The following is a 23,049-nucleotide window of genomic DNA, read 5'->3' as shown; positions in this document are numbered from 1 at the left end:
TTTCTTCTTACTGTTTCAAGTGCTTGCCTTCCTTCTTGAGCTGACAAAAAGTTCCTGTATTAGAGGGACTTTTAAATAGCAGTGAGGAAATCCTATAAATCAGTGAAGCCCACCTTTCTTTAAATTGCTGATAAATGTCTGTAGTGTCTTTGGGCTCTGCTATCTCATTACTGTTGGCTACAGATGTTGATCAGATCTGTCCGGTGTGGGGTATTGTTTCAGTTCTCGTCATATTCTGTCAACTCTCTTTTTTCAAATACTTTGGGGACAGTATCAGGCCCCAACACATTTGGAAATAAGGAATAAAATAGAAGTAATGGTTTATACCAAAACAATTGCAAATCACATAAGTACCTTTCAGTGTATTACTTGGAAGAAACCAGTGTTTATACTAATATGCTGGCCTTTGGGGTCAACAGTGGCAGGTAAGTAAACGAACAATGATTTTTGCTTTGATTTTTCAAATATCAAGTTATTTCCAAAGAAGTCTGAATTCAAAAATTAATTAAACATGGTTTCCTTGTCCAATTTGAGTCAGACCTCTGGGAAAAAACACAAGTTTTTATTTATTTGGTATAAGCATACATGAAATATGAATGTATACATTGTTTAAAATGAATGTGTTTTACTATGTAATAACAAGGAAATATTGTTAAAGCTTGTGTCACTGTAGAATTTACTTAACATTCGTTCTAACAAATAAGCAATTTAATTTGATTTCATGACCTCATAGTCCCTAGAATAGTTTTATCATCCTACTTGCCAATTAGTTTTTAGGACACTATCTTCTGGTGTCTGTAAGCTATCATTGTGTCCTCTTTGGTTTTTTTGGTTGTTTGTTTTTTAACAATTTCTTAAAGGAAATAATGGAATACAGTGAAATAGGATATCTACTTTTCAACAATGATTGAACATGTAAATTGATTTGAACGACTCTTTTTTATGATGTGGGCCCTTACCTGTATTTTCTTTGTTATTTAGAGCAATTTTTATTGTGGGACACAAAAAAGTTAATGTCATCTTTCCACTACTAAAATATATTTGCATTTAATTGGTCCTGTGCAGTTTAATCTAATATATGGTTAGGTTCTAAAAATGAGCCCGTGAGGTGAAAAACTCTGATAGTAAAAATTAAAACCACAAAAACCCTTTAAATCACCCCTAAATTTTAGGACACAACTCTGGATAGTTGTGTGTATTCTTTCACTCTTCTTTAGGCCACGTTTTTCTGTGGCCGGTAAGGCTTCAGTTGTTTCCACTGGGCTGTCAAGGAAGCTGTCACCACATACGTGCTGGCATCTGGAGCCGTCTCACTGACAAGTCTGCGAAAGCCCTCAAAGCGTTCACAGGTTCTTCCACAGGCTCATTAGCTGGCTCCACTGGCCAGGCCTGCAGGTGGGCTCAGTCTCAGGCCCTGTGTATTCTTTTCTTCTCCCCCTCCCTTTGCTTTTCCCCTTTACTCTCCCTCCCTTCCCTCTCCTTCCACTTGAGTAGTTGAATTCGTGCAAATAAAATATACTACTTCAACTCTATGCTAGTGTTAATGCGAATGAAGTAAAACCTTTTGAGACAAATCAGGCCTTTTAACACTCAGTAAATTATCAGAGGTCTTTTAAAGTGGAAATGTCTTCTTCAATATGTTCTTGGCCTAAAATTTAGAATAAAAAGTCATTGAAAATGAGAAGAGTGTATAAAAGCCTGACTACCTAGCCGTGGCTGTCGTGAAGCGCTGAACTACCAGCGCCCATTCAGAACCGGCCCTGCTAGCATCATGGGTTCCACACACTGTGGTCAAGCACGAGGATAGGTTGTAATCTGAAGTCGGGGTCATGAGGCACTTGGACTTGAAACATACGTGTCCCTTACCTGTGCCGAGATGGATTTGTCTGTGGAACTTTTAATATCATTTACTTGTTTGTAGTCAAGTTATTGCCTCACATTTTCAAATAGCTTTCATGCGACGTTCCTTTTATTATTTGCAATTCTTCGTTATATTATCTTTCTCTGTATTTTGTCTGTGTGAATCAAACCTCTAGTTTATAGTTTGTGCATTTTAATATTAAAAGTCAAATCTGTACGGGCAGATCTTGAAAGATGGTTGAAGTCAAATCCTTAACTCCTCCCTTAGATGTGCTTATTTTTAATATCTGAATCAAGTAGGTAGCAATTCTATTTTTTTCCCACTTACAGTTGACGTGCAATATTATATTAGTTTCAAGTGTACAACATAGTGATTAGACATTTATATAACTTAGGAGGTGATCACCCAGATAAATCCACTACCCAGTGGCACCATACATACTGTTTCCCCGAAAATAAGACCTACGCCGAAAATAAGCCCCAGTTAAGATCATTAGCCAGACGGACACATTTAGTACGTTATGACAGTGTTCTAGAAGAAGATGACATAACTGTATTTGAATAAATGTAGATTGTTGTACATGAAAAAATAAGACATTCCCTGAAAATATGCCCTACTGCGTCTTTTGGAGTAAAAATTAATATAAGACCCAGTCTTATTTTCGGGGAAATACAGTATAAGACCCGGTCTTATTTTCGGGGAAACACGGTAGTTATTACAATATGCTTGACTGTATTCCCTATGCTGTACTTTACATCCCCGTGGCTACTGTGTTTCCCCGAAAATAAGACCTAGCTGGACCATCAGCTTTAATGCGTCTTTTGGGGCAAAAATTAATATAAGACCTGGTATTATACTATATTATACCTGGTCTTACTATATTATATAAGACCCAGTATTATATTGTATTATATTATATTATGTTATATTATACCCAGTCTTGTATTATATTATATTATACCCAGTCTTATATTAAAATAAGACCGGGTTTTATATTAATTTTTGCTCCAAAAGACGCATTAGAGCTGATGGTCCGGCTAGGTCTTATTTCTGGGGGAACACGGTATTTTGTAACTACCAATTTGTACTTCTTAATCCTTTCCCCTTTTCACCCATGCCCTCAACCTCCCTTCCATTTGACAAGCATTAAAATGTTCTCTGTATTTATGAGTCTGTTTCTGTTTTGTTTATTTTGTTCTTTAGATTCCACATATAAGTGAAAACATATGGCATTTGTCTTTCTCTGTCTCTCTTCCACTCAGCATAATACCCTCTGGGTCAATCCATGTTAATGCAAATGGCAAGATTTTGTTCTTTTTTATGGCTGAGTAATATTCCATTGTCTATATGTACATCATCTTCATCCATTCGTCTCTCAGGCAGACACCCAGGCTGCCTCCACACCTTGGCCGTTGTAAACAATGCTGCAATGAACATATGGATGCACATGTCCCTTCAAAGTAGCATTTTGGGTTTCTTCAGATAAATACCCAGAAGTTGGATCACTGGGTTCTTCTTTGTCTTTTTTTTTATAGGCTTTCTTTTAAAGTCTGTTTTCTCTGGTGTAAGTATCGGAACCCCAGCTGTTTGTTTTATTTCCATTTTCATAAAATACCTTTTTTCCATATTTTTACTTTCAGTCTGTGTGTGTCTTTCCATCTGAAGTGAGTCTCTTGTAGGCAGCATCTGTAAGGGTCTTGTTTTCTTACCCATTCAGCCACCCTATGTCTTTTGATTGGAGCATTTAATCCATTTACATTCAAAGTAATTATTGATAGATATGTAGTTATTGCCATTTTATTATTCATATTTTTTATCTGTTTTCTTCTTAAAGAAGTCCCTTTAACATTTCTTGTAATACTGGTTTTATGGTGATAAGCTCCTTTAGCTTTTTCTTGTCTGGTAAGCTCTTTATCTGTCCTTCGATTTTTAAATGATAGCTTCACTGGGTAGAGTAATCTTGTGGGTTCTTGTTTTTCTTCACTGAATATTTTCAAGCCAATCCCCTCTGGCCTGCAAAGTTTCTGTTGAGAAATCAGTTGACAGTCTTATGGGAGATTCCTTGTAGGTAACTAACTTTTTCTTGCTGCTTTTAAGATTCTGTCTTTATTTAACCTTTGGCATTTTAATGATGTGTCTTGGTGTGGGCCTCTTTGGGTTCATCTTGCTTGGGACTCTCTGTGCTTCCTGAGCTTTATGTCTATTTCCTTTGCCTGGTTAGGAAAGTTTTCTGTCATTTCTTCAAATAGATTTTCAATTCTTTGCTCTCTCTCTTGTCCTTCTGGTACCCCTATGATGTGCTTGATGTTGTCCCAGAGGCCCCTTTAACTATCCTCATTTTTTTTTTTCTTCTTTTTTGTTTCTGCCGTTCTAATTGGGTGTTTTCTGCTTAGATAGCAATTCTATTAATGCCTCAAAGAGGACCCTAAAAAAACATGTGACTTGGAATTATGAGATGAAGTTGATTTTCTTTTCAATGTTCACCTAAAGGAATTCTTATTTTTCAAATGAGGACACAATTTCACTTTATAATATGTAACACTAACATGATTTTTTTCCTAATTATTTAGAAACATTGTGACAGACAGAAAGCAAATCTGCGAATTCGCTTCAGACCTTCCCTCTTCCAACATGTTGGTCTGCATTCTTCACTAACAGGAAAAATTCAGAAACTCACGGTTAGTGATTTAATTTGGTTTTTCTCATGCACATACAATTTGCTATTTAGTGTATCATTGCTCTTAAGTATAAATAAGCTATGTGTTGTTTCAATAGCATATATGTCTCTCCTCCTAGGATAAAGATTACATGAAACCATTACTTCTTAAAATCCATGTAAACCCACCTGCAGAGGTATCTACTTCTTTGAAGGTCTACCAAGGACATACACTGGAGAAAACGTATATGGGGGAGGATTTCTTCTGGGCTATAACCCCAATAGCTGGAGACTTCATCTTGTTTAAATTTGATAAGCCAGTCAATGTAGAAAGGTTGGTGATTATTGAAATATGTTTGGTCTTACAATTCATACTTATTCATAACATGACTTGTGAAGGAATTACTTTGGGGTGTAACAAATGTGAGGAGACAGTGGGTCCCGAATATTGGGTTATAAAATACATTTCCTACAACTCAGTAATAAAATGGATTTGTTGTTTTCAAATATAATATCAACATTTAGCTTGTTTGATAAATTCTATTGGTATTTCTGAACATATATTTAGTATAGTTTTTTAATACTTACAAGAGGAATCTTCCTCAAAAGCTGACCACCTTAAATAGAATTTTCACATCCTTATCCTAGAATAGCCCCTAAGATTTGGGTGAGAGCTGGTCGACCACTCAGCAATCTGGTTGAAATGATAAATTTAACAGACTATGACTATTTCTAGTCAATGGTTTTGCAAATGTTGGTTCCTTTCCATACACCATGGAGGAATTCACAGCCCTTTTATGTTTTTCATCATTTATGTTCATTTTACAAAGTTTAGGACTCCTCTTCCCCATTTTTTATTTAGCACTCATGATTCCTTCAACCTTTGCTTGGTTTTGGGTGTGTTCCCCCAGACTGTCTGTGATATACTTACATGTGATTCCCCAGAAGAGAATATAATTCTCTAACCTGTGGTTTATTGTGTTATATGTTCTTGTGTGAGGGCCATTTAGTTTCTAGAATCCACCAAAAGTCATTTGGAATAATACTATTTAAGGTGGTCAAAAATAATGCATAGCTATAATGTAATGTTAACTAATTTTCTTTTGACTCTAAACTGATTCTAAAGAGGACTTTAAGTGTAAAAATATTTTAAGCAATGGGAGAATTCCTGGGAAAACATAAGAAGACTTTTGAGTAATATTTTACACTTACATGAATATGTAATATTTGTTGTATTGTTACTTAATGTTCATTTTTATACTGTACGGTGATAACCTGCACTTTGAGGTATTGTTTACCACACTTAACGTCATCATAGAATTAGAAACAACAATTTTCTTTCACTTCATAAACAACAGTAGCCTCAAACCATGTCTAATTAGTTTATTTTTAGCAAATGAAAGTAATTCCGTTGAAGAATCTGCCTAAAAACTCACATATTGGAGATCAAATTTTTTAACAACAAGTACATTTACAATAAACCTCTGTAAGGTAGTATTCACATGCCCCTACTGAGGCCACGTTTCTAGTAGAACACAGTACTTCTAAAATCATAGTATATATGAATTTTCTTAGCGTTCCTGGGTAGACCCTCTCATCCTCGGACAGAGAAGAGGAATCACTTTTTGATTTCCACAGTAACTTATTTGCTGAGAGGGGGAAAAGCAGAAGTTGTCTCTGTCAACACAGAAATGAAGTGTTAGGAGAAATATTTTCTGACTGTATAACATGAAATGTGTTCGTTACACAAAAATTTAAATGTTGAAGAATGAGGGGAAAGCATCACAACCCAAGGACACCGTGGTGCCCATATTGGCACGTTTTTTTCTTGGTGATTCTGTGTACTTTCTACTTTGAGAGCATGATCTGTATGTAATTTTGTATTTTATATTTTCCATTATACTCTGTCGTAAGTGATTCATAAACATTTTAATGGTTGTACAGTGTACCACTGCATGGCTCTACCATCAGTTACTTCTTCTAATGTTAAACTTTTTAGGTGGTTTTGAGTTTTTCACTATAAATAATCACATAGTAAACACCTCTGAATGAATCTGTGTAAACTCCAAATTATATCCATGGGCTCTTTTCTTAAAAGTGGCTTCTTCCCCCACCTACATTTTTGTATCTATAGCTAAGATATTGAATGGCCCATGATTAGATGAAGCAGCATTCCAAGACAAAGATGTCTTAAAAGGAAGTGTCTCAACGAAAATGCTGGAAGTAATTTTTGGTGTAGCTTAAAAGGAGCTTCTTATGAGGGTCTTGGACCCATGTAACATTTGAAAATCAAGGCCTCATCACAGGTGATTTCCGTCCATCAATACCGCACTATACCTATGTCAGAACCATGTTGTAACTATTACTTGCTGAGTATGTTTAACATGCAAGGTACCTTTTTGTCAGTTCTCATAAACTCCTTGGCTCAGCCATGTGAGGGTGGGAATGTCTGCATTGTATAGAGGAAATTCAGGCTCAGAAAGCTAATGCAACTTGCTAAAGGTGAAAATTCTAGTAACTGAGAGACCCAGGACTTGGATGCAGGTCTTTCTGACTCCTAAGCATAAACTTTTAGCCATTTAACCAGTTTTAGGCTTAGATGTGGATGTGCTTTGTGTGCCCTATCTAGTACCCACACTTACCCACACTCACTAGTTTTCAAGTAGCAACATATCATGTTTCCCCGAAAATAAGGCCTAGCTGGACAATCAGCTCTAATGTATCTTTTGGAGCAAAAATTAATGTAAGACCCGGTCTTATATAAGACCGGGTCTTATAGTAAAATTAGAAGCGGTCTTATATTAATTTTTGCTCCAAAAGACCCATTAGAGCTGATTGTCCAGCTAGGTCTTATTTTTGGAGAAACATGGTATAACATTCTACTCATATGCAGAGAGTATTTTAGATTTATCACAGTATATCATGTAATCAGTCACAATTCAAATATTTGTTAACATTGACAAATGGCGTTATTCAGATATTTGGAATTGGTTAATTTATTTTTACTCTACTAATATTAAAATTATTTGTATTGGATAAAACTAGTCTTTGAACTTGCTACGACTCTTGGCTGCCCTAGTGAGAATTTTCTCTGATACAAGATACAGTAGTATTATAATACAATTTTGATTGTTCCTGTCAGGAGGTTTATATATTTAGAGCCGTATAAACAACCACATAAAACTGTCATCATATTTGTAATCTGTTATGTACATTATTACATTAAGCAGCAAACATGCCCTTTCTGACAGAAGGAATTATGTATTACCTAAGGATGGCACCCTTTAAGTTGCCTACAACTATTCAGAACGTAATGTGCAGTCACTCCAAGTTCTAATATTGTCAGCTTATATAGAAAGCTTCCTCTGAGGTAAGGCCACCTTCTTGAATCTTTGTAAAGTCCAATCTGACTCGTATTTTTATTTTTATGTTTGTATTTTCAGTTATTTGTTCCATAGTGGCAACCAGGAACATCCAGGAGACATTCTGCTAAACACAACTGTGGAAGTCTTGCCTTTTACGGTACGACCATTTTTCCCCTTCATTTTCCTTAAGAACTAATACCAGTAGACTTGGTTTGAGGCTATTCTTGTCTATGAGGTGAAAGAAAATTCTCATGGTTGCAGGACCTCAGTGGTGAGTAATATTAATTTTTTTTTGAAATATGCAACACCTAGTGTATTGCCCTGTTTACCTTATTCATAGGATGAGCCTTCATTGTTTCCTGTTGGCAAATGCTTGGAAGTTTGTACTAGGAAAATAAATGAATCATTCTTTTACTTTATTTTGAGTCCCAGAACACCACGTGGTTTTAGTGCCTGCTGATTAATACACAAAATTAATGTGTTGGTCTCTAAGGAATGCTTAGATTTCTTTCAAGTTAGCACAGAGTTCTTGTGTATATTTTTAATAGAAAATAGTGTTCTATTAAATTGATTTAAATTGAAAATTCTTTGAAATTTAAATTTTCTTAGCACCAGTGTATTATATACGGATTCTGATGATGGTACAAAAAAAGAACACTCATATGGATAAGGCTCAAGTTTCAAGAAGAGATGACATTTTCTTTTTTTAGAGATAGCTGTGCCACTGTTATATTTACTGACGTATGTTAATAACTTAGCTTTGTTTTGAATAGAAGTAATTATTTATAAAATTAATGTTTTTGTTCTATTTTAGAATGAAGGTTTGGTACTAAGCAAAGAAACCAAAGACAAACGATTAGAAGACGGTTATATCAGAATAGGTAATACCTACTTAAACTCGTAAAGAAATATCCTTTCTTTTTCTGGACTTACTCCTAAAGTACTTTTAAAGGCTTTTCAAATGTTCTACAGCTTTAGGATTACAATTACCGATATACTCCAAGTTTTATTTGTTTTTGCGTTTTAGTATATACTTTTCTTACCTTGACCCAACTAGGATTTCAGATCAGAGGTTCGTTAACTAGTTCCTCTTTCTTTCTCCATCAGCCATTGCATTGTTGATATTCACTGATAGATAATCTGCCCTCAGCTGCCTTCTGCATCTTCTTCCTGCATGGCTGTAGCTACTCTGATGGTCTCAGCAACATCCATGTGGCGGAATCTGTGCCTTTCGCCCTGCCCCCATCCTGAGCTTTGGATCTGTATTGAGATGCTTCTGACATGGCCACTTGCATCTGTACTCCGGACATTTCTTTATTGGTCACCACAGTTTTTGCTGTCCCTATTCATCTGGTTGCCTGAGCCTAACCTTGGTAGACACCCTGAACACCCTCTCCCCTCCCCCCCCACACACCCCTTTACTGTGCATTAGCATAAATGTGTCCATTTGTATCTGAATGTATGGTCGCTGTCTGCGATGGTGTTCTAGGCCCTCCGCCTCTGTGTCAGAGCCAGAGAAGGACTGTGTCCACCTGTGTCCTTTGCTGGCTTTCCAAAGGGCCACTGCAGTTACCTCTGTAAAATGTCGAAGCCTGGATAAAAACCTAGTGACTTTCCATTATCAGATTCCGTAGTTCCCACCCGCTTTCCAATCTTGCTGCTTTCCTCTTATTCTTTATTTCTCCGGTCCCAAGACTGTTGTTCCTCGAATGTCCCATGGTGTCATGTGCAGCTATGTCTCTGGCCATATTTTTTACCTGAAACGATGGGTTGATATTTCTCTCATCCTAACGAATGCTCTCTCATCCTTTATTACCCAGTTCAGTTGTCCCCTTCTCAGCTCTTCATGCCACACTGTGTGGACCTTTACTGTGTAATCATATTGTTTCATGGCTCAGGCGTGTGTGCTCACCACGGAGAGGGCAGGGCGTGGTCTCATGTGTCTCCTGCAGTTACCATAAGGGCTGTCACTCGGTAGATACCAGCTCGGTGAATGACTGTATGTTTTCTTTTACTTAAAACAAATTAATGGTTTCTTTAGTGGTAGGCAAGAGAAAATGTTAGTAAATTAATACTGTCGCTGTACAGGATAGATACGTTCTTATAACTCCCCCTAGAGCAGTTTTACATTTGGTGTCATTCAGTTTTTGCTATAAGCTCATATGCCAACCCTAATTTTTGTAGTTTGGGTGGATAGGTGAGTTGATTTTCATATTTGAGTTGTATCTTAGCTCACTTCTAGAAATGTACATAAAATTAACTGAGTATACAAGACATTTCTTAACCCTATTACCTTTCAGTTATTTAATTTCTGAGAATGTTGTGTTGTAGAGTATGGAAGTCATGTAGGAGAGAGACATCTCTATTAAGTATCTCTTCAGTAATTTGAAGAAAATGACCATCTCAAACATCAACTCATACATATTTAGAACCAAAAGAGAACGTATGGGTCATCAAACCTGGGACCTTGAGTAACAAAAGAAACAAAGAGCAATTGATTTTTTCAACTAAATATAAAGTTTTCCCTTAAGTAGTATGCTTTAGTGGAATGGCGTCTGAAGGGCTTTGCAGGCCTTCTCCCTAGGACAACAACCACAACTGGTGAAAATTATTTTTAAAAAATACAGTAAATGGAGAAATATTTACACATGAAAATCGGGATCAGTGAGAACATTGAGTGCAAGGCATGGGAGCCCTCACCTGCCCTGTTCCCCTCACTGCCCAAGCTCAGTGAGCCGGAAGCTCTGCTACCCCAGGTGCAGCCAAGAACACTACCGCCTCCCCCACCAGCTCCCACCCTGGGGCTGCGGTATCTCACCAGGAACGGCAGGAGCCCGCATCTGTCCTCCTCCCCAGCTCCGTGCTGCAGAAGCTTTGTTCCGGACAAGAGTAGCTAAGAGATCTGGGGTTCCTTCCAGGTAACCTCCATTCATAGGGCAGACGCTCTTCCCTGGTCACCCTCCCCCCGCTCACCTGCCCCCGCACACTGGCAGAGGTAAGCCAAGAAAATGAAGGGCAGCTGCTACAACCCAGTGCTCTGCTCATAAAGCATGGGTTTCACTCCAAGAGAAGTAGGCAGAGGTCCCAAGCAGTGCTAGAGCTTTTCTCCAGGGGTGAGGCAGGCCTTGCCAACAGAGGGCTCTGTAGCTCTCACCGAGGGCACTGACTGACTTGGAACAGAGCTTGTGGAAGTTCAAGCTTAAGGGCACTGTGGAGTACAATCAGCATTCTGGTGGTGAGCAATTGAGAGGAGAGTGGTGGCTACATTCAAGCTAAACTGTAGCCGGTACAGAAGTTTGACAGACCCAGGGAGAGAGCTAGCTAATAGGAGCCCTCCTCTTAGGTGGGAACAGGCCACAAAGACTGGCCCACAGAAGGCCTGGATTTAATTGGATCAGACTGTACAGCAACTTATGCTTGAAGACATGTCAGAAACCATAGACCATCGTCTGCAATTAGTAGACCTGATGGTAGAAGGTGGAGTAGGTTAGGTGTGTGACATGACAGCTAGGGACAGTCTTGTAAAAGAAATACTGGACTTATTAGGTCCAGTAGGTTACAGTTGTAAGAAGGCAGAAGACGGCCTTTCTCAAAGAAACACTGAAGGAGGATTGGACCATTGTCAGGGTGCGCCAAGAGGTCTGCCAAGGGCATGACCTTGGAAGTCCTTTCCAAGACCAGGATTTTAGGATTCTTGTCACTCTTTCCTCTTTCCTCTTTTCCTTCTATCTTTTAACGCTTAACTACCAGACCATTGTGTTAAGGACAGAGGTTACCTTTGTTGTTTGGAAAGATGACACATGTATGGTACCAAATACAAATTTAAAAGGGCAAACTTAAGTCTCATTTTTTCTTCTTCCCCTCCTACCCAGTGCTTCCCAGAGGCAATTCCTGTGATTTGTGTCCTTCCGGAAGTATTCTATTCCTAAGTAAAAATACAGGAGTCTATTCTTTAAAAACAATCATACACAAATGATAGCATACTCTACAGCCTCGTTTTGCATCTTGTTATTCACTGAACAAAACACATATGTACATGTGGGAGATGAACATTTTTAAACTTGTAAATATTTCAGCTGCACGAAACTGCAAATATAATGGATAGTTGTGTGTCCAGCTTAAGATTTCCCAGTTCAGTTGTTTGTCCCTAGTCTCTTCTTTTCCTCTTCTACCCAAGGGTAGCTGCTGTCCTAAATTTTGTGGTTACCATTTCCATGTACACTTTACTGCACAATGTTATTTTGCCAGTTTTCAAATTTGATATAAATTACATTATGTAGTCTACAAATTTCTTTTCTCAGCATTATGAGGTGTATCAATGTGGATGCGTGTTTCTATGGCTCCTTCATTTTCACTGCTGTGTGGGTTTCCAGGGATGAGTATTTTCACTATTCTGTTTGGCATGGAGTTTGTTTCTATCTTTTAGCTATTATAAACAATGCTGATTTAAACACTTATGCCCGGGTATGAGAGTTTCTCTACGATATATACTTAGGCGTGGTAGTAAGTCTTCAACTGCGTTATCTTCAACTTGACTCCATTCTTTTTATTCATTCTTTTCATTGGCTGCCTAGTAATCCCTTGTATTCACATACCATTGTTTAGGCAGTCTCCTAGTGACAGGTACTTAGGTTGCTTGCAAGTTTTGCACATGTGAGCATGTCTGCAAAATAAAATTTCTGGATGAGTGTTTTAATGAGGTCAGTTATATCATTTTGTTTTTGTTTTTTAAATTAAATGAGTTCATCAGGTAACAGTATCAGATATCTCATTCGTTGAAATGTTTTAAGTTTCACAGAATTTTTCAGCCCTGAATCCCTGCCTAACTCAATAGTCAATAATACATTTTTGTACTCCTCCCCCAGTTCAGTCCCAAGTATGGACATACTTTTATGAAATAAATTTATCAATAATTCTTGAATAAAAACATTACTTTGGGAGTTCATAAGTTTAGTATTTCTTACATAAGTGAATATAAGCATTCCCTGGTATGATTTTCAGTTTGGATGTATCTTATCTTACTAGGAGCCTAGTCAAGATACTAAGACTCGAATAGGCTGTATAATTTAGCAGCACAAGGGTCAGCAAACGATAGCCCATGGGTCAGATCTGTCCCACTGCCTGCTTTTGAATGCACCGTGAGCTAAGAACATTAAAAAAATTTTTCTCATTGTTTATTTTCATTTTTAAATGGTTGAAGAAAATAAAAATATATTTGATATGTAAAACTTTAAAAAGTTCACATTTCAGTGTCCATAAATGAAGTCATGTTGGAACACAGCCACGCTCATTTGTTTATGAATTGCCTGTGTGCTTTTGTGCTGCGGCAGCAGAAAGGATGGGAAGTCGCGGTGGAGATGGTGGTGCTGCTCTCCCAGTCGCTGCTCAGGGCCCTGCAAATAGCAGTGATGCGTTTGCAGTTTGACAGTTTCACATCATCATACTGGGACATTTTAAAAGATTACCAATACTTACCAAAATAAGAAAAGTGGACTTTGAATGCTTTTTAACGCAATGGAATCTGGATTATTTTACAAAGTTTTTTAATGCTTTTTAACACAGTGGACTGTGGACTACCTAACAAAGTTAGATGGCAGAACATTGGGGTTATTACACAGTGACGCAATCGCTATGCTAAAGAATACCTCATCATACTAAGTACTCAGCACTCGTCCCAACTCACAGGAAAGCAGTGGTCACAAAAATTTTAAATGGAGTATTTCATCACAGCAGAATTTCTTCACAAAAATTAAAAATCCAAATGCAGCTGCAACCAAAGTGATTTCAAAATGACTCATGCGTTAGCCAAACACATAAAACCACTTCCCAATAGTGAGTTAATTAAATCTCATTTAACTGAAGTGGCCAAAGATGTGTGCAGAGAAAATAAACTTATTTAGGACTGTTAGGGCTTCAGCAATAACAATTGCTTGAAATGTTGAGGGCCGTGGGAACAATATCAATAGAAAGCAAAGCAAATTATTTGAGTGGTTTTCCTTGGCTCTTGAGTTGACATGTGCTGACACTGCCCAGGTATTATTTGGAGTCGGTGCCAAGTCTGAAGTGACTGAAGAATTGGTCTCTGGAACAGCTACAGACAAGAATATTTTCAAACAAGTTGAGGAAACACAAATTCCCTACAACCTGAAATGGGACCTGCTGAAATGTGAATGGTGGTAAAAAAAAATATATGTGTGGCAGAGAAGAAGGCTTAGTTGGATAAATTTACAAAGCTTGTGAAGATGTAAAGCTTTTAAAGCCCATGGTGGTTATTTATTTTATTATTCATCAGCAGGTACTCTACATAAAATGTTTGAATCTGTCATTTACCATTATTTTATTGAACCAGCAGTGTCTACAGTGAGTTTTACTCACTCATGGACTTTGCCATCAGTTCGGTGAATTTTTGTCAGAAATAGGAACTGAGTATCCTGACTTGCCCTGCCACACAGCAGTTCTGGGCTTAGCAATGACAACATTTTACTGTGAATTTTCTTTTTTTTTTTAGCTCAAGAGCAAGATTTAAATTTTTCCAAGTGAGAAGAACTGCCTCAACCACTATTATGTCTTTGAGAATTTTTGCTGAAGACTTGATAATGTTTCTTAATAAGTCCAGCCTAAAATAACAATAAAACAGTGCTTATCTGCAAAAGTTGCAACAAGCCATTTTGAAGACAATTAACATTATTTGAACTATAAGTAATATCAGTCTGATTGAGGAGCTTCCATATAACCTTTGATTGGAAGTGATTCACGTACAATGTAATACTAGAAGGCAAATATCAAAGGGAAGAATCTACTAGAAGTCCATAAATACCTTCCAAGTGATGGATATGCTCCATTAAAATGATGTGCTTTGTGGGTTGATGGCACTGTTTGTCACAGTATCTAGGCTGTGGGAAAGGAAATATTCAGGAGAAAATATAAAATCTCATTGATCCACAGTAACATGACCATTTGCAATTGATTTTAATAAGGAAGCATAACTTTGAATTCCAGTTCATTGAAATGTTATCCCTCAAAAGGAATTATCTTCTCCTTAGTATACTTGTATGGGAAAAAAAATAATTGTACTCAGTTGTTATATTTTGAATTTCATCAATAAAAATTTTGTGGAAATTTGTTTTCTCTATATAAGTACCTACATGGTATCCTCAATTTTCCTCTTGGCCCACAAAGCCCAAAATACTTACTCTCTGCTCTTTATAGAAAAAAATCTACCAACCCCTGGCTTAGAGAAATGTGGCTCAGAACCAGCCATTTTCCTGTCACCACTTCTACAGCATTTTTGGTTTTGTTTTTAAAAGGAATATTATTCCTCACAGCAAGAAAAATTGGGAACAGAGCACATTACCTTTTATAGAAGTTTTTGGTCCTTATCCTTACAGGAAAGCTTTTTCAGCTTGTCATTTATAATGGAGTTTTATATTGTAACTGCCTAGAGGGGATATTCTTACTTCCTTTTACATGTGACCTTGGAAAGAAGATACATAGATAGATTGAGCCCCTGCTCAAGGCCAACCATTGTTTGTTATGTCTAATAAAAAGCTTTGAAATTTGTAAATGTTGACTTACCTGTCAAAGTGGTCAGACTGAGTGATGGTACAGAGTATATTTTGGTAAAGTTTGAATAAGTCATATTTTGCTAAAAGCCTGTATGTTAAAACACTGCTTATGTAAGAACAAATAATATTTTTGTCTTGTTTTGAATTTGCAATAAGAGACGTATAGCTCTGCCTCTTTAAATGGGTTGCTTCTCATATTTTTAAGCGTGCACTACTTGATGAAAAACTTAAAAGTGGAATAAAAGTAAAAAGAAGGAAAAAAATTCATGCCCTGTCTGAAGGCCTCTCCTAGAAATACAGAGGGTGCCCCCCAAAAAAGTTTACACATTTTAAGAAAGGAAAAAACTATTAAAATTGTAATACTCAATATATACCAATAACAAAAGATGAATACAAATCACGTTTGACGTCTGCAATTACAAGAGGTGCTCAAAGTGGTTACCGTCAGCGTCCAGACACTCCTGATTACGGCGAGCATTGTTTGGTAGACTTCTGTGGCGAGCGTGTAAACTGCTTCAACACCACAGCAGAAGAGCAGGACTTGTTGCTGTGCGAGGCCTCCCGGTCTCCCCTTATGTACGTCATACACAGTACGTACCCTGCGTCTCAAAACTTATCACGAATGCGTGCAATTGTTAGGCGTGTTGGAGGTTCTGGTGCAGACTCACACCTCCATTGTTGTACTTCCACACATTCTCAAATTTCAAATACCACTTCATAATGGTCTTAGCGACAACCTTGCTTCCATCATTTTTTTTGACTGTCGTGTCTGTCTCAGGGTGACGATAACATTCATTTGATTAATGCCGTCTTTTGAGCAAACGTCATACTGCAATACACATTGCTACCATAATTCAATTCAACTTCGAAAAGTAATACGTAGATAACATCTCTTAAAATGTGTATACATTTTCTTTGGCACCCTCGGTATTTTTAGTGCTTGCCTTTCTTGCTAAGTCCGTGATGTTTGATGTGTGCTTGTTCCAGTACCCCCAACAAGTGTTGGTTTTTATTTTGAAGGAAAATTTGAGAACGGTGTTGCTGAAGGAATGGTGGATCCCAGCCTAAACCCCATTGCAGCCTTTCGACTTACAGTTATTCAGAATTCTGCTGTTTGGGCCATTCTTAATGAGGTAAGACAATATATTATTACATCAGTGAAACAGCTTAGATTGTACATGTTTTACAACATTTTGACTTCATATTTAAGGCCTTGTTGGAATTGAAAATTGCTTATTGTACGTTTCACAATTTTGTATTTCAGATTCATATTAAAAAAGCCACCAACTGATCATCTCCTAAGAAATCAACACATTTTTTTCCTGTAAATTTATTGATTAAAGATAGTGAAGCATGTACCTTTTTTTTTTTTACTTGAACACTACCTCTTGTGAAATCTACTGTAGATGATTGTCATTTCCACTCGGAAAGTGAATCTCCCATGGATAATTGTATTCATTCGAACCTAAGCTGTCCTCCAATTTTAACTTGACTCAAACATTTTACAGTTATGACAGCCTGTTAATATGACTTGTACTATTTTGGTATTATACTAATACATAAGAGTTGTACATATTGTTACATTCCTTAAATTTGAGAAAAAATAATGTTAAATACATTTTATGAAGGGGGTACTTTTGAAATTCATTTATTTTACTATTATAGACCCTCTTTTATAGATTATCAGGGATTATATATATATATAAATATATAAATACACATAAAAATGTTATGGAGTTAATTTATTAGAAACACTTAAAAAGTACGTATTTTTGTGCAGGAAATTTTTGAATCAATACTTTTTTTGAAAACCAATTACCTTGCTTTTTTAAGTTATTTCTATATTTTTCTTTGGAAATGCAAACATTACAAATTAATGCCATTTTTCAAATTGCACTGCCATTTAAGAGTGATTACAGATTGATTTCCTAAATGAAATACTTTTTTACAGTATTCCTCCCCTTATCTGTGGTTTCGCTTTCTGTGGTTTGTTACCCACAGTTAACTGTGGCCCAAAAATACTAGGTTGGCGCAAAAGTAATTGTGGTTTAAAAGGTTAAAAATAAATGCAAAAATCAAAATTACTTTTGCACCAATCTAATATTAAACGGAAAATTCCAGAAATAAACATTCCTAAGTTTTAAATTACACACAGTTCTGAGTAGTGTGATGAAATCTCGTGCCATCCCTACTCCGTCCTGCCCAGTACATGAATCATCCTTTTGGGTTGAGAGTATCTGCCTCACTGCATCTCATCACGTAGGCATTGTATCACCTCAAAAGAAGGGTGAGTACACTACAATAAGATATTTTGAGAAAAACAAACCACATTTACATAACTTTTATTAGTTTATTGTTATAATTGTTCTATGTTATTATTAGTTATTGTTCATCTCTTCCTGGGCCTAATTTATAAATTAAACTCTATCATAGGTATGTATGTGTAGGAAAAAACTGTGTGTATATAGGGGTCAGTACTATCCACGGTTTCAGGTATCCACTGGGATCTTGGAACGTGTCTTCTATGGATAAGGGGGCACTGCTGTAATCAATGATTCTGACCAGAATATTTTCAAAGGCATTTGTCATTCCTGAAAGCCAAAATTTTAAAGACCAATGTCCTTCTTGAGGCTTATTTTACTGTACTGTGTATGGTGGATAGCCACAGAAAATCAGTCTGATGAATTTTAACGTGTGGGGTGCCGCATTCAACCCCAATTATCATAGACGTAACTCGTTACATTCCTCTGATAAGTAAGATGACAAACTTCTTTTTTAATGTTTGTCTTTAGTCCATGAGTTAGATGCATTGTCTCTTTTCCTGTAAATCCTTATATTTCTGCAATCATTTTATGAGTTCTGGCAAAGTGTTTTCTACATAATGCTACTGTATGAGTCATAACTGATTTAATTATAAAGAAAAACAAAATTGTAATATATTGGTTTTTGGTGAAAAGTATTGCAGCAGTTGTGTGTTTTTCCTAAATGATTTATTCTATTGCATTAGAACTTACAAGTAAACTCCAAGAGCAGTACTCTTAAACATGCAATTCCAAATATTACTACTATAAACAAAGATATTATCAGCCTCAGCAGTCGGTGATCTTTACAAAAGCATTTTACTTTTACAAAGTTCTGAATTACCAACATCAGTTCCCAACCAGTCTGGCGTGCGCTTCAGGTGGGTGGGTTGCAGATGCGAGGAGATTGATCCCAAGTCAGGTGGGTCACGGTGGGTGACAGTCAAGAAATTGGATCCCACAGCGGCTGGAGGCTCCAGCCAGCTGCCGCCAGCCTGGAGGAGCCTCGCCTGGCTACCTGTGCTGAGAAAATGGCTTCCAGATGGCACCGCTTTCTGTGTTGCAAGGTGACAAAGGCTGGGAAGCACTGATGGGGTACAATTATTTACGTTACTCCACAGTGAAATCATTTGTAGTTTTCTAGATTTAAAAAGTCACGTTTCCAATAATGATTTTTATGTCAAACTCTAGTTAGTTTTTTTATTGGGGTTTTTACATTTATTTTTCTTTTTTTTTTACTGTTTATTTTCTTCTCAAATTCCCTTGGCCCCAGTGCCTACAGGTAGATTTCATTTGAAAGTGACCTTTCATAGAATTTTGGCACCAGCTTAACATACTAAATTATTGCTTAACAACTAAGTATCAGGAGGTAGAAATGTGCAGGTGGGTTCAAAAGTCCCCTCGTGTACCCGCTTCCTAAGTAGCCAAGTCTGCTTTCAGGAAGGCCATACTCTGGAAACCCAGGGAGGTGACAGGTCCCGCAGCCACTTATCTGTCGGGGCACCTTGGTCTTTAGGCTGAGCCATTTCCTGCTTTCCTGTTTCCTCCCAGCTCAGCTCACCCCGCCTGCTCCTGGAAACACTTTTAGCCAGATCTCATCCATCTTTCAAGGACCCCCTTGTGTACCCCTCACCCTGAACTGGCTACAAGTGCCTGCAGTGGTACCTTGCACATGGCAGGCGGCAGGCAGTGTTTGGATGAGGACGCCCCTCTTTTACCTACTGTCCCCGACACACACACGCGTGCGGGCTTACACACTCAGCTCTCGAGGTTTTGTTTATGGGGCATGCACACGCGCGTGTTCTCTGACCAAACTTCAGGCTCCCGAGGGCAAGCCTGTAACGTGCTCCCATCAGTCTTCTGCAGCAGCAGGTACAGTCTCATTGTCAGACGCTCTCTCCTGTCCCCACACTCTGTGCTAGACAATTAGGAGCAGCCATAATTATTGTGGCCCATAAGTGTCGTGTTAGGGATGAGGTGTCAGGATAGAAGATCAGAGGTGAGAAGTCCTGGAACTGAAAGTCAGTTCTTGACCTTGAGAGGACAGACCCACTTTTACCAAAATAGTGAGTGGGGAAGTGTCAGCTGGTGGGACTATAGGTAAGTGAGGCATGGCCTGGCATCTGCTGTGTACTGTCCTGTGTGGTAGCCACCAGATACATGGCGGCTCTTCAAATTTCAATGAAACATTCAGCTCTTCCGTTACACTAGCTACAGCTCAAGCACCCAATAGCCACGTGTGGCTCGTGGCCACTAGGTTGGCCAGCACAGCTCTAGCATTTTCCGTCGTTGCAGAAAGTACTGTTGGCCAGCACTGTGTTAGGATGCTAATAGCAACATTTTAGAAACCACAAAAATGAATTTGGGTTATTAGGTTAAAGCAGACATGCAGAATGTATCATAATGCAGATGGTGATGAGTATTAAAGGTGAGAAGGTTGAGGACCTATTTCTAGGATTCTGAGGTCCAAGATTTCTGGGTTCTGGGTTCTAAATCTCATGTGTTCTTTGCAGCACGCCCTGTACCATACTCTGTAGACAAGGAGCAACAGTGTAAGGTAGTGAAATTGAAAACGCTTTGGGAAAAGCCGAGTGCAAATGGATTATTGAGGACGCAGCCACGTGTCTATTACAAACAAGTATTGGATTTGTCTTTCAACAAAGGAATGGCTTTTCAAATCAGTGGTTGCACTAGTAAATAATTAGGTGGTGTTATTTTAAAAACTTTTAAAGGGCTGCTTTTAAATATGTCATAATAATGAAAGAAGTTGTCTCCCAACAATGCTGTCCCAAAGACGCATTTGGTTTCATGAAAGATGTTTGGAGGTCGCGCTAATTAATAGTATGTATTTGGAGGAGCCAGAGTTCTGTGAATGACCCCTGATGACCTTGTGTGTCTCCCGGGAGTATGATCCATAATCATGTTATACAGCAAGTTTACCTGGGAGCAGCTAATCTAATCACGTGAGCCCAAAACAGTTTTCTCAAGCTGATAGCAGAAGTCAGATTCAAAGCACCATTGCTGGTTTAAGATGGAGGCCACGTGAGAAGACATGCAGATGGCCTTAAGCAGCTGAGGGCTGCCTCAGCTTACCTCTGAGGGAATGGGACCTGCAGTCCCACAGCCACAGAAACTGAATTCTGCCAGCAACCTGAACAGGTGGTGAGTGGCTTCTCGTCCCGCAGATGAGAGCCCGCCCCGCCAGCACCTTCATTCCAGCCACCTACACTGCCGTGACATGAGAAAGGGTATGGTCCGGAATGGAGGGTGATTTGTTATGCAGCAATGGAAAGCGGATACGGTGTTTAAGACAGGTGAAGAGGATGTCTTCACTCAGAGTCCCTCCGGTATGTTGACAGTTCTTGATCAAGCGAGTAGTCTGAGGTTCCCAAATCCTACCTGGGCCTCAGCTGGAATTTCTGCACCAGAGGTCTCAGCCTCCCTTGGGAGTTTGTTAGCAAACACTTGCAGCATCTTAGCAGTGTTTCCTGGAGGAAATGCTAGAACAAGGTTGTAGGAGTAGGATCCAAACAGCGTGTGAAGAATGTCCTGGAAGAGGTGTACCTTTATGCTGATTGTCTGCTCGGAGCCTGTCAGTGTTTTATTTGCGAATGATGAACAGCAGTATTTTGAATAAGATTAAATTAGGAGAAAAAAACCTTTCTGTCTTTATATAGGGATCAGATAAGCTACTTTGTATTGAAGGACTTAACTTTTTTGAACCCAAACTTCTAAGCACACATCAACTCCTACATGTGCTAACCAAATTTTTGTACTTTGTGACTATTTTCCAAAATACCTCTTTCCAAGCCATTACCTGCTAAAGAAGTTTATTTTTATTTTGGTTTATCCATTAATTTTTGTGCTTATTTTTACTGTCTTGCCATAGCCTTGATGTAAGAAGAGCTAAAGGAAAGAAAGGAGAGGCTAATACTGTCACAGGTCAGAATCTGGAGCTACAGCTTAGTGTCTTAGGGGAACTTATTCTCATCTTCCTTTTGCAGAAAAGGAAACTTTTCCAAGCCATGTGGCAGTATTTAGTGTGTGAAATTTAGTTTGTTATGAATTTTAGTAATCTTAACAGATAAGGTGCCATGATAACTAGTATGCTACTTTAATGCATGTGGACCTACGATGCTGAAAAGACGATTACCATGGTATTTATTTAAGAGGATTTGTTAGTATATCCGTATCATCAATTCCTATATATAAACTCCTCTCCTGTTACCTGAGACTCTCCCTTCACCAGGTCAAACACTAACTAGGTCATTTTCAAAGGGACAAACAAGAACGAGCTGGCACTCCAGAGTATGAGTTGAGAGCTGACAAGACATTGTCAAGAAAGTAAACTCAGTGTTGAATGGAAAGCACTGCGTGCTGCCCTTCCCCAGTTAACGCTGCAGTAAAATGTCCAGGCCCGGGTGCTGAGAGTAGGACCGCTTGTAGGCGTATTTAATACGCGGACATCAGGAAGGCTCGTTTATGTATCTCCGACTTGTTCCATGGTTTAGTAATTAGCAAACTGCTCTGGAATCAAAGGTTTGGTACTTTTCGTTCGATTAGCATTCCATGATTTATTTGAAATGCTCAGTTTGCTGAAATTGGGTGAAAAAAACCTTTTGAAGACATATTCTCTGAGCCTTAAAAATGGCCGGTGTCGACAGTACTGTAAGATGCACTGCCAGCAGATTTGATACTTTTCATTTCGGTAGAGACAGCAATGTTGTCTAAGTAAGATTCAGAAATCAGCTGATTATAACAATTATGTTTCATTTATGGAATGAAAAACTAAATAGAAAGGTGGTCTTCACATTTGGGGACACTTCTGGAAGCACCCCTTGGAGAAGCTGCCTGAGGCATTGCTTTTCTAGGATGCACCAATTTTTTTTCTCCTTAAATGTACCAGACATATTTCCTTACAGTGTCTTCATTGGTTGAGTGGATAATGTCTATAGTAATATTTTAGGTACCTGTTAGATTTTCAAAGGAAGACTATTTTCAAATTTGCTGCTATAATTGAAAACCTAATAACTGGTCCTGTTGACTGTGCCTTTTGTCACTATTTCTCTGCCACAATCGCTCATGTGTATATGAAATAAAGAAATTTAAAAAGCCATGTTGAATTCAAGATTCCTGCTAATAAAAATGGGCAAGACTTAACGAGTACCAGTTTTGTATTGGTTTTGTTCAACACTGATATAATAATAGTTTACTTGAACTATCTTCAGGTAGAAAACAGGAGTGGCTCTTCTATGTGGGTTTTAGAAAAATTTGAAAGAAAGGAAAAAAGCTTTAGTGTTAA

The 23,049-nt window shown here is 38.1% G+C and overlaps 1 protein-coding gene across 3 annotated transcripts in view; it reads left to right on the top strand.

The window, feature by feature from the left end:
- MGAT4A (alpha-1,3-mannosyl-glycoprotein 4-beta-N-acetylglucosaminyltransferase A) overlaps positions 1-22,907 on the top strand; it is a 95,712-nt gene extending 72,805 nt beyond the window's left edge. For all 3 annotated transcript variants that reach the window (XM_074332346.1, XM_074332347.1, XM_019753866.2), the window contains exons 11-16: positions 4,432-4,539; positions 4,658-4,851; positions 7,961-8,039; positions 8,697-8,763; positions 16,468-16,580; positions 16,712-22,907. In XM_074332346.1, coding sequence (XP_074188447.1) covers positions 4,432-4,539; positions 4,658-4,851; positions 7,961-8,039; positions 8,697-8,763; positions 16,468-16,580; positions 16,712-16,738 — 588 coding nt within the window. In that variant the 3' untranslated portion in view covers positions 16,739-22,907. The remainder of the gene's footprint in view (positions 1-4,431; positions 4,540-4,657; positions 4,852-7,960; positions 8,040-8,696; positions 8,764-16,467; positions 16,581-16,711) is intronic.
- Positions 22,908-23,049: the final 142 nt, after the last annotated feature.

Source organism: Rhinolophus sinicus, linkage group LG05 (genome assembly GCF_036562045.2).
Source record: "Rhinolophus sinicus isolate RSC01 linkage group LG05, ASM3656204v1, whole genome shotgun sequence".
Classification (NCBI taxonomy): domain Eukaryota; kingdom Metazoa; phylum Chordata; class Mammalia; order Chiroptera; family Rhinolophidae; genus Rhinolophus; species Rhinolophus sinicus.
Note: the sequence above shows the minus strand (reverse complement) of the source record. Positions and strands in the feature narration are given on the sequence as shown.